This window comes from Eleutherodactylus coqui, chromosome 6 (genome assembly GCF_035609145.1).
Source record: "Eleutherodactylus coqui strain aEleCoq1 chromosome 6, aEleCoq1.hap1, whole genome shotgun sequence".
In the NCBI taxonomy this organism is placed as follows: domain Eukaryota; kingdom Metazoa; phylum Chordata; class Amphibia; order Anura; family Eleutherodactylidae; genus Eleutherodactylus; species Eleutherodactylus coqui.
Genome location: NC_089842.1, coordinates 134,621,087 through 134,633,648, shown reverse-complemented (window position 1 = coordinate 134,633,648; position 12,562 = coordinate 134,621,087). Strand labels below are relative to the sequence as shown.

General features: G+C 42.9%; 1 protein-coding gene across 1 annotated transcript in view; it reads right to left on the bottom strand.

The window, feature by feature from the left end:
• The window catches only part of DBP (D-box binding PAR bZIP transcription factor), a 46,066-nt gene extending 34,011 nt beyond the window's left edge, over window positions 1-12,055 (bottom strand). The window contains exons 1-2 of the mRNA XM_066607707.1: window positions 11,420-12,055; window positions 1,928-2,260 (exon numbers count right to left, since the gene is read on the bottom strand). Coding sequence (XP_066463804.1) covers window positions 1,928-2,260; window positions 11,420-11,588 — 502 coding nt within the window. The 5' untranslated portion in view covers window positions 11,589-12,055. The remainder of the gene's footprint in view (window positions 1-1,927; window positions 2,261-11,419) is intronic.
• Window positions 12,056-12,562: the final 507 nt, after the last annotated feature.

Genomic DNA, 12,562 nt, shown 5'->3' with positions numbered 1-12,562 from the left:
TTAGATATAGGGTTACCACTGGGGACGCCGGTGTCCGGTTGGTGCCGGCTGCTCGTCCTGGCGCTGGGGGGGCCCGGGCTGGCGGCTCGGTCCGGGGTTCCCCCACTATGGTGGTTGGTCGCGGCAGCTGGTGGCGCGTCCCGCGTCGTGCGCGCCTGTCCACTGGTCGGCCACACGGTGCTCGGGTTGGTGCGCGCTGCCGGGGGGGGGGGAGGAGGTGGCTTTATGATTCCCTCCGGTCGTCATGTGACTTCTGCATATATACCTTGCTGGCCCAGACTCTGGTTGCCAGTGTTTGGTTTTGACTTGTCTGCCTACACCCGCTATCATTGACCTGACCGTTTTGACTTCGGCCTTTTCCTTTGACTCTGCCTCTGTTTTGCCCTTCTGTACTCCGCACGTGTCTTCCGGTTTGACCCTGCTTGTTTCACGACTACTCTCTGGTCTGCTCAGTTGTTGCTTCCTGTCTACTACTCGGTGCTCACCTGCCGGTCTCCCTGTCCCTCCTTCTTAGGGGTCGCTGTCACTAGTGCAGCGCAGGGATCGTCTTCCAGTTGTCGCCCTTGGGCCTAGCCCAGGGGGGCAAGTAGGTACGGTCACGGGCCACTGACGAAGGCTCTGTGCAGCCGATACGCGTCTGGTTAGAAATCTGTATACCTGGCAATTTTAAATATGACTGAATAAAGTAAGATTACAAATTTTACGGGAGAGGGCTGGCGTAGGGATCCTCTGTCCATCTGCCCCTGCCAGTCCTAACAACTGTTGGATGTGTACGTAAAACTAACAAGATATACTGAGCTAGTTATGATAATGACTTCAGAATTCAGATTATGGTCAGCTACACTGCATGGTATTAGTCCAAGAAACAAGCCAAGTTCATGGGTACAAGAAAAGATTAATTGTGCTATTCCCATCTCATAAAGTACCTTATTTTTTTGATTATAAGACGCACTTTTTAGCAAGCAACATTTTTGCTAAAAAGTGTGGGCACCTTATGATCCGAAGAAGAAACTTAATCTGGTCACTGAAGCTTTAAATTCAGCTTCCACAGAGACCCGTAGGAGGGAAAAACTGACCCCTTGTCTTGGATGTTACATAGACTTTTACATGGATTTGAAGTTAGTTTTTTTTATAGTGTAATGAATTATGTTCTCTCTCATTTAGACCGGTCAATTATTGAGACATTGATTGTTGATTACAAATCAGCGAATTATGGTAGGGATTGAACAATGTAAATGGGCCTTAAAGGGGTTGTCCAACTTTAAAAACATTTTTTTTAAAAGTTGGCCATGGCACGAAATAACAAAACAGGCAATACTCATCTTTAAACCTTTTGTGACCAGCATATTTTGTTTCTAAAGGACCAAGCGATTTTTATCATCACATTGCAAGAGCCATATGTTGTTGGCATGGCCGTAACTACCTTTGCACAATTAAAACTTCATCGCCGTATTCTTGGCTGTCAGCTGCAGCGGAGGATAGCAGAGTTTCTCCCAATGTTTTTAACAATAGGTGGTGCAATACGAGAGCACGCACAAGATAGAAGATGCCGTGATTTGTTTCCCGCATAGCATCGTATTGCAGTGCCATGTGGGAAAACATTGCTCATGTGTATGACCTCATTCAAAGGAAAGGGATTCATATTTGTGCGTTTCGCAACGCTCAAATCTTGCATGATTTCTTCATGTGAAGCCGGCCTCATTATTATGTCCATATAACATAGTAGGGAATACAGCCATGGGGCTAAAAACAGTGCATACTTGCTAAACCATCTCTAAAAAGAACCCCGCTGAGCTATAGCGCTGCTACTTGAACATGGCAAACTGCTAAAGGGGCGTGAAAACAATCTAGAAAACATGTTGTTCTCACCAGTTACTTTGTATATATTATGCAATATAGTACAGCACAGTAGTTCATTTAGTAGTACCTGCTTTGCCACTTGGATGTTCGTATTCACTACCGATCATGCTCTGCTCGGGCGAGGAACAAGCAGAGGTAGAGGAGGCGCAGGAGGCTGGTCGACTGAGGTCAACAACTGACTGGTTAGATGGTGGTGGAGTCAAGTTAGCTGGTGAAAAAGGCTGGTGAGATGGGCTTGATGGTAGGCCATTTTCTAATAAAAACTCATCCAGATCAACATATTCTATTTCATTGTATGGCAAAGTGCGTTCCCATAGAAGTGATCCAAGGAACGCACAATGAGAAGGACGAGGCCCAGCCATTTCATCTTCCAGTTTTCTCTCTTTATCTTTTGCGATACCTTCAAACAAAGTAAATAAATAAAAATGGTTACCACTTAACAGTTTTCAGCATATTCCTCCACTACTCTCAGGTTTCCATTGCAAAAACCACCAACCAAACCTGAAGGAAATGTGAATGATCCATTACAAGTCCATACGTGATTGAATTGAGCTCGAAGTATGACACTAAGTATTGTGCAGCAGCAGGGGCATAGCTAAAGGCTCATGGGCCCGGGTGCAAATGTTTATCGTGGGGCCCCCCAACTTCTCTTAACCCCTTAACGCAGAGGTGTAACTTGAAAATTCGGAGGCCCCAATGCAAAATCTGTAACAGGACCCCAACTATAATACTTTATTCATAGTACTGAGCTCTCTATATTGAGAAGAGAGGCCTTATGAGCCCCCCTATGGGTCCTGGGCCCGGGTGTAACCGCATCCCTTGCATTCCCTAAAGTTACGCTAATGTGCAGCAGAATATATGGTACTTTGCTACCCAACGAAAATCAAACCAGCTCACTCTTTGTGTAGTACTCCTGCTGCACAGATCCCACCAGGACCTGAGATGGTGAAGCCACATGCAAAATAAACGTGTTGATCCAGCTCATGGGAGATGCTAATTAAAATTCACACCTATATATATCACAAATAAAAAAAACAACACATGCTGGTCACTGACAAAGAAATGGCAATTTCTTTGTGGCTTACTAGCATGTGTATTTTTAATTTGACCATGGCATCCACACCTTAAAGGGGTTGCCTTACAGCATGGTCATCTGCTGCCATATATTAATGGACGATCTATGGCTGGGGCGTCTGCATGATAGGTAAAACCCCTTTAATGCAGACACAGTGGAGTAGTGTGCTCAGCCTGCCTGTAGTCGAAGATTTTATCTGGAAATTTCCAGTTCATATAATATTCTAATTAGTGTAACACAATAACTGTAATCTACTTAAATACATATCAAGTATTCACCTCTTAGAACACAATGGGTGAAATCTGTGGAAATGTCTTAGTAGGGCTGGATTTACACAGGCGAGTGCAATAGGAGTTTGAGAAACTCAGACTGATATTATACTCTTAAGGGCTTATTCACACAAGCGTATATCGGCCGGCGTTTTCACAGCCAGACAATATACGCAACCATCTGATGCACGGGCTCAGCGTATATGCCGTCGGGCGGGGGTGGGGACAGCTTAGCAAATAGGGGCAAGGGGTATAGATGAGAAGAGAAGGGGGGGAAGGTTAACAGTCACGCTCCTAAACTCCCTCCCATCTCCATTCTCCGGCCGCTGTTATTGGCTTCCATAGGAGTCTATCGCTGCGGCCGTAGTCCAGCCAGGACGATAGTTCCAGGACTATCTTTTCGGCCGGGTGCTTTTACACCGCAGGAATACGCTTGTGTGAGCTGATGCATTGGAATCCAATGCATCAGATAGTAGCGTATATTGGCCGGCCGTGAAAATGCCAGCCGATATACGCTCGTGTGAATAAGCCCTAAATCTGTGATTTCCATGTGAGTGCAACGTTTATGTGCACAAAAAAATCTCTTGGGATCACAGTACATTGAAATTTTCATGCGCACGAAAATTTTTAAAAACACGTTGTACTCACATAAGTGTGATGCGATTTTAAACTCACCCGTAGTAGGGGGTGAGTTTTCATGCTGCAGTCTTTCCATCTTGCAGCATCGCTGTCAGGGTGCCTTCACACGGCCATTTGCAGTTTTGGGCGGGTGAAAAACGCAGCAATAGGGCAAATATGTGTCTCCTTTATAAGTTGTGTTGTCGTGCCTTTTTTTTACTCAAATCGAACTAATGATGGCTTCATATGGAAACATAGGTGCATAAAAAGGCAAAAAAAAAGCCGAAAGATAGAACATGCCACAATTTTTTGCTGTCGCAGCATCGCAACAGAGAACACATCGCAGATGTAACTGAAACCATTGGAAGACATTGGCTTCATAAATCTGCTTTTTTACTCACTCTCGCATAAAGCAAATAATGCAGCTTTTTAGCGTCTGTGTGGAGGCACCTTCAGAGGGAGAAAGCGTGTGTAAATGAACCCATTGGAAACAATGGGTTAATGCATTGTGCAGGTTCTGTGCACCGCACAACTTGCCAAAACTCGTAAGATTTTCACAGTGATGTAAATGCAGCCTAAATGACATTTTTTACACCACATGTGAATGGGGTCTACAAACAACCTATGATATTGCAATCAACGTGCCTTCATAAAGCACCACCGCCCCTTTAAGGCTCATATGTCCAAGATGAAGTTATCATTTCAGAGTGTCGTACATGGCGAACACCTTCATGACAAATGCTATGGGGCTGTGTGATCGTAGTAATCCGGCCAGGTTTGCAATACTATAACTCTGGCTCAGGTAGAAGCGCTGCAGTTTGGTTTATCGTCACCTATGAGACGGTTGTTTTGTATTTAGTGCCTGGAAACACCATCTTCCTTTTGGAACACCAAAGGCTTCCAGCTTTCCTTCTAGTTCATTTTTTCCATGTCGTGGCTCAGGCGCTTTTCAGATTTCAGTGAAATGGCTCAGTCAGTAAACACTTGCTACTAGTATGTATTATAGTGGCTGTAAAGGCCATAAGAACTAAATCCGAAGTCTTAAAGGCGTAATTCTCTCTCTAAATGATCTTATCTTAGTTTGCAGCAAATCAGTATTATATGCACATGCAAACATCATTTTAAACATTAGAAGTTTTCAACTTTTTGACATTTGGAAGATATCCAGTCTGATCTACCAATACTGATGGGTGGAGGGGCAATGCTGCCTGTTGAAGAGGCTGGAGCGATAGTAGCACTAGACAGGGGGGCAAGAATTGGCAGATCCCCCACTACCCTGGGTGGAGTAAAATTGCTGCCACTCATTGGTTCGTGGTGAGAACTGTTTTGCAGGTGGGCAGCAGATAGGTCACTGGCAAGGTAGAAATGTTGAACACTATTCTCAGGGTCCCAGACTGTGATTATTTCTGTGTTTTATATGACCATAAGGCTTGGTGCAGACTAACATATTTGGGACCATGTGCTCTCTGGGTTCATCCATGGATAGCACACAGACCTATTATAGGCCTTTGAGGCTATACACGTTGATGTTTTTTCACACATACAGATGGTCCACATGAAAAAACTCATGGCATGTCCCATTCCCATCCGTTTCGTGAAATAGGATATGCCAATGCATGTCAGGGTGCTGTGTTCATGTAAATCGGTCAACGGCCACTCCAAAAGTTGTTGTGCCAACCATAAAATGTCAGTATCATTCGGCAAGAGTTGTCCCCCCTATAAGCTACATACAGCAGTCAGCAACAGGTTACTTCTCAGACGAGTCCTGCTATGGGGTGCTTAGCAGTGGAAAGGACTTTCTGGGATTCCCAGAGGAGTGCTGGTGAAGACCTGCTGTAACTCCTGGGAGAATCTGGGTGGAGAGCTTGCTATGATTACTGGGGAAGTTTGAAGGGTGTCACCTGCTATACGTACTTGAGAAGTGGGGAGTGGGGGGGGCTCCTGTGTACGCTATTCCAACTACTGGGAAGACTAAACCCATGTAAGACCAGGCTTGCACATCTCTAGTTTCAGCATGTTTGCTAGGCATTTTTTAGTATGTGCCAATCATTCCTCAACCAGGTTATGCAAAACTAATCCGACCATATTTTTTAGCTCCTAACTTTTGCAGTTGTTTCAAAGTAACTTTAAAAACTGCTTTACCTGTCTTGAACTGATCCGAGTTACAGTACACCAGATCTGCATTCGGAATGGTCACTACTGGAGACAATAAACAATCTTGTCAACAGTAACATGCCTAACCGCATGAGCTCCTATAATGCAGTCAAAGAGTTTCCCCTACATCTGGTTATTGGGTCTGCTAGTAAAGTGCCTGAGATGAACCGCCAACAACTATGAACCGGACCTCCTTACCAAGTAGATTTCTGAACTGAGTGATATTACTGTGTAACGGATTGCAGTTGTTCCAGTGAAGATCACTGAGATACGTTGCATAAACTTCTTTCCTTCTGTGTTATTATTTTGTGTGCTGTGCATTATTGGATGTTGTAACCACTTTTCCTCACAGGTGCTCTGTCCCTTTAATAATTCACAGTTGGTTATGCTACTGGTACGCTTCCACGTGGACATATAGGTCACACCATTCTCTGAATATGGGTGTGGATGTTGGTGCGTGGCCCAGCACATGGTCCATAGAGGGCGAGGTCAGAGATCAGGCGTGCTTTACACGCCTCTGAGAGTTGTGGTGTACTTAGCAGTAGAGTATACAGTAAGTGTCAGATGTGGCTGTGACTGGCTACACGGGACTGATGGGGAACCACAAGCATCAACTGGCCTGGTTCAGCAATTTATCTAATACTGACCCTGTCTGTGGCAAAATAGGATAGATAGGATTGAGATCATGGCAGTGAACATGAGGATATATAGATTAGGTCCATACTAAGTTTATAATGAACATTCACGAAATACACCGAACTTACCCATATTCTATAATGTGCCCAATATTTGACTAAAAGGTGTCTTTTTTTCTCAATATGGTGCAATACTTTAGCATAACTGACAGCTTTAGGTGGGAAAGCCAAACTTAGGCTGTGGCTATATGGTGACTCGGGTTGCGTGACCAAAAACATTGCTGCGATTTGGCTGTAACAAAAAAAAAAAAAAGGCCAAATTACAGACAAGGTTATAGGCACGTTGTGGTCTGTGCTGGCAAAGTCACCTGTGGCCAAAAATCCAACACTGTTGCAACAGTTGTGTTGTGGTCCAACACAATGATATTTCCAATTAGTTTAGACCACAATCTTTGTGTCGCACGACCCAAGTTGCCATGTAGTCCTAGCTTTAAAGGTCCCTGTCCAAGTCCAGTTAGAAGTTAAACTATATTTAATGCAAAAGATTCTGCCCCAAAATATATTAACCTATAAATATCCAGTGAAACCCCCTCCATCTCATGCTGACCTGTCTGCAAGGGTACCTGTATTTGTGTTTCTTTCAAATTAGAACCTTTACCAGAATGCAAAAATACAACACACCATATCTATTCTATATTGCTGGGAAGTGAAATTGCTTTATCACATCTTGGTCTGGAACGTTTTCACCAGATTCAAATATTTTTACTTTTTTTCCCATTTTGAAACTTTATTATGTTATTAGGCATCTTGTACATTTAGGTTTTAGACTCCAAAAGCGAATAGTTAGTAATTTTAACGTAACCAAGCTTTATTCTATGGTTACTATAATGACACCTCCTCTACGGATATTGTGCCGCACATGACTAGCTTGTTAAATGCATGCTACTGTAAACAATGCTCAGATTTATCTACGAGGCACATAACAGTCACCACATGCTTTGTCCTGTAAGCACCTAGCGCTACACGTGATGCAGCAAGTCATCCAGCCAGGTGTCAGACAGGCAGGACATGGCTCCTAGCTTCAGCTTCCTGTCTCACCTGGAATGCCCTCTACCTACGCCCTACCTTCTATGGCTTATGGGCAGTGCTCCATGTAATTGTGAAATAAAGTTCTCCTGTATACTCCAGACAGATCACGATGAATATTAAGTAGAGACAGGCTTCCTAAATCCAGGGAACATATTCCGAGATTATTCTATGTAATATTCCACTGTAATCTCTGAAATTCTGAGAAATAGATATAGAGAGTGAATTTGCAAATGACAAGGTAGTCCATACTGGGCAGCTGAAAACAGTTGAGCATGTTATGTTGTGAACTATCAGTTCGTCTAACATGTCATGGACTCACAGCCAATGGATAAGGAATATTTTAATAAATGCTAAAAACTTCAATGTCACCAATTTGTGTAAGCAACTAAAAATTACCATAAGTGCAAGTCCAAAATTGTTGGTTTTTTGGGGGTGGGAATGCAATATGATTCTTAACGATATACGATCAATACAACTGGAAAGCAACTACATAGTTTATTGGGATAAAGTGGAGGAAACGTCTTCTCTTTAGATCTCTTTGAGTTTCATAAAACAATATGGTGTGTATCTAGTGGTGGAAATAGAAGCCATGCTTGGACACTGTGCTTGCTGTACAGATTCATTTTTTTAAATTATTTAGGAAAAGCAGGAACTAATCCCAGAGGATAAAGATTTCCTTTTGGAAAGCAGGCGAGTGCTCCAGCACAGGGCTGGAATTGTACATGCTGTCTTTGTGGCAGCTCTTAGGAGATTTTTGAAGCCAAATCCAGGAATGATTCCCAAAGGGAGGAGAAGAATTAAGGAAAGACTGATATGTCCCCTCTCTGTTGTGTCCAGCTCAATGCTTGGCTTTAAAAAAGTGAACCTGACCTTACAAATCATTTTAAAACCCTTTGCCATATTTGCATGCCTTTTCTTTGGAACGTGGAGATTCAGCTTCAAATGTATATGTCCTTTAAGTGTTCTAAGGAGAGATGTCCTTATGGGGACAGAGATTTCTGCATGATGCTGTGAAAAATAATGCTGCAGAATAGAACCTGGAAAAGAGTTCCAATCTACTTTATACAACATTTACCAAACACATCCTAGTATCCATGGTTAGTATACCAGAGAAATGCATGTACATAGGCTGTCTACAGAGTAAGGCCTCATGCATATCGCTCTGCTATGGCTTTGTACAATCTGAGTTAGGACTTCCATGGCTGCTTACTGCAACTCCATAAGTTGAGTTTTCTCTTAGATTTTGTATAAACATGATAGAAATAAAAGCATTGAATTAGGGGAGAGTAACCCCAAAAATGTTGCACATAGAGCGCCTAATGCTCCTTAGTATGGAGCTGCAAGGATCTCTGCACGCCGCCATATACTCAGTTTGGTTGTGTGCATGAGGCCTAAGGATTCTTTCAGATGACGTTTTCCTCTCCATTCCCCTTCTCCATCTCGTATTTCCAAATTTTACACTGAAAATGGTATTTGGTCAAACCCTGGACAGAATCATAGGGTTTTAGCGTGTGAAACGCACACCACTTTGGTCCCGTTGTACAAGATCTCCATCCCCGTCAGTCTTTTTAGCTGGATAAAAAAAAGCGCATTTCATAGTGCTTTTCTATCCAGCTAAAAAGACTTGACGGGGCGAAAACCTTGTGAAATGGAGACCAACGTGGTCTCCATTTGACACTTTAAACCCCAGTGGTCTGTCAAGGGTTCTGTATCAATGCCATCTTCAGCATATGAGACAGAACCATGTAGCGGAGAACAGGGCGAAGGGAAACCTAGTGTGAAGGTATCATGCGCACAGAGTCCCTACTAGCAGTAGGGATTCAGTATGCTGCCTTCATATGGTACCATATAGAGAATATCATCTTATCTAGAAGCACACTATGATTTTTTTCTCTCAATAAGAAATTAGAGACATATATTGGTATAATATGGGCCCATAGTATGAAACAGCTGCTGTATTGTATTGTAAGTTGTGGTTCTGTACAACTTGGAACTTGTATGAAAGCATGTGATTGTCGTGTGCTTGAGGCTAAAGGCCTTGTGAACACAACTGTGTGCATTTTAGCCTGTGTTATTGTTCACAATGCGGAACCACATTTTGCCCTGTATTATGGACCACTACATTTCATGTGCTGTGCCATATCTCAGAGAGTTTTCCCTACAATCACTGAAAATACTGCTTAAATGGGAAAACTGCATAGCTGAAAATATTTTTATATTGCATGATAGTGAAATGCATTACCACCATATTTGGGATCCATTTGATACGGTTTCTAAATATGCTTGTATGCAAAAGTCCTAAGGCAAGATGTGCACTGAAAATTCTCACTAAAGACTCCATAATGCATGTGAACAGGATTTTGAAAATCCCATTCACATGCTGTGAAAATAAATTGTGGATTTTCCCCATTTCAATTGCATGGAAACTCCAAATCTGAATGCAAAAAAAGCAAGCTACAGTCATAGTACATGTATATGGCAGAATTTTTCTATGCATATTTTTCCAATCGTCCTTCTACGTACAAACAGCACTATATTTAGCTGAGATGGTGCTGTGTACATTAAAAATGTAATTATGGCAAAGATCAGATGAATTCAGTTAAAATTTGAAATTTAGTTTGTTCATGTTACAGTTTCTACATTGCTACCTATGGTTATTACCAGCCCCATTGTATCTATAGGCTTCATATCAACATTGATGCCATTACCACTGGAATATGAGGCCAACTGTCGTTATTGTATATAATGTGAGATGGTGTGTGTAGGCTCCATCGTACTGGGAAAGGCCAAGAGATATCTAAATGTTACTGAAATATTAATAAGTAATAATTAATATTAATAAGTAAGGGTTGTTACTATGAACTGAGATCAAGATGAACAGAAATCTTTGGGTGGCATCCTGGTGGGGGGTGGAGGGTGGAGGTATAAAGCATACCAACAACCCTGTCCTTTCCTATGTGCTGGTCCCATAAATTATACACATTCAATTCTTAGGAGCTAGGTCCAGGGCATAGCGAATAATGGCCCTAGATATTTAGTGGGGACAGTCAACAAACTATGTCCATCCATAGACTTCTGTGGTTGGTCAGGGGTACCTCCTTCAAATATTTACATCTGTGACCATGTTTTAGCACATAAGGATTATACATGTTCATATCTTAAGTAATTAGTGCAAATTCTGCCTGCAGCTACTCAATTAGCCCTCTGAAATGATCAACTACATTTTGCACGTACAAATATTCTGTAACATAGGAGAATAAGGAAAAGAGGCTCTGCAAATACTAGACCCATCCTATGGTTTATATTGTAATCTATTGACTCTATGAGGACATTTGCAGCTTTTTTCAATCTGCATATCGATATAATAAACAGATAGCTGTAGACATTTCAATTAAAATGTGGATTTTTCATATAGTGTTCAAATGGCTGCTACAGCACACAGAGAAAGAGGCAGGGATGTGAGCAGAGAATGCTGAAGAATTTACTAACACATCTTATAAACAAGGCTAAGATACAAAATGTCAAAATAAACAGAAGCAGCTTCCACATCAACCAATGTGTCACATGCTAAAAACTGACACTTGGCTAGAATACAGCCAATGATCCAGTGTGCATACACAGAAGTGGGACTGACAGGTCTGCTAGAATGACAAATAGAAAGGTGGAACTGAAGTCTTCACACAGATTACCGGAGATATATTATAGTGTAGGACACTTACAATTGGATAGCTCCTTTGCCCTGCGGTCTTGCCCCTTGATGGGCCCTTGTAGCAAGCTCTTCAAGCTGACCATCCCAGTCCCTGGTACCCCTATAGGAGGCGTGGGATGCAGCTGCTGTTGGCCCTGGAGCTTCTCGTTGCCAGCCAGCTGGGTTGTTGGCCGTGCCATCTCCTCTTCTGACCCTTACTGAAGAATACACTGACCACAAATGATATTTCCTAGTATAAGATGTCTTCTTTGCTCCAGATGTGCAGCCGCTAATTGTTTTTTAAATCAGAAAGACTTAGAAGAAAGGAACAAAAAAAATAATAAATCCGAATCCTGTCTCCAAGGGGTTAGCAGGCAGGATGGCAGCAGTTCAGCAAGGTCGCAGCTGGCATGGGATGTGCTGGGAAGGGGGAGAGGACAGGAGTTCCCCCATTTCCTGATCAATGGAAAAGTGTTTTGTTATTTTCTTCTTTTGCTCTCCAGCAGTGGATACACAGGAGGAGTCTGCGGCAGCTACATCCATGTAACAAGACGTTTTGGGCAGCCAATGAGCTCCGAGCTTTGCAGTGTTTTTTCTTTGCACCATTTATTTTGTTCTTTCTTATTTCAGCCGCGGCTCCCTCCACTGTATTGTCAGTGCTGCCTGCCTGAATATGTTTGTGTTTTCCAAGTTTCACTGGGATAGTCATGTGGCAGTGACATGGGGAGAGGCAGGTGGACCCTGACCTATTTTTGTCCAATCAGCTTCGGCGCAGGAGGGGCTTGACCCAGTTATAACCAATGAACGGCGAGGCTGGGCGGGCTGATGAGGGTTAGGTACACATGGACGGGCATGTGTCACCTGGCTGTGCTCTCTGCTGATTATATGTGTGTGTGCAGGCATGTGTGTGTGTCTGCTGCTGCTTCACACACTGCGATTTCAGGCAGTTTGGCAAGCCATTGCCGGGAGTGAATTATATGGGAAATATTCTATTTCTCTTTTTTTTCTTTTTAAATCCGAACCCGAATTTTGGCATCAAAAGGGTACATGTGAAACCCTAAAGAAAAGCTCCAGGCGACTGCTTAGGAAAACAAATACCAGCCGGAATATAGCAGCTTTGTCACTTACTTGGGGATAGCTATACCTCTCCCCATAAGTCTGCACAAGTACAGAA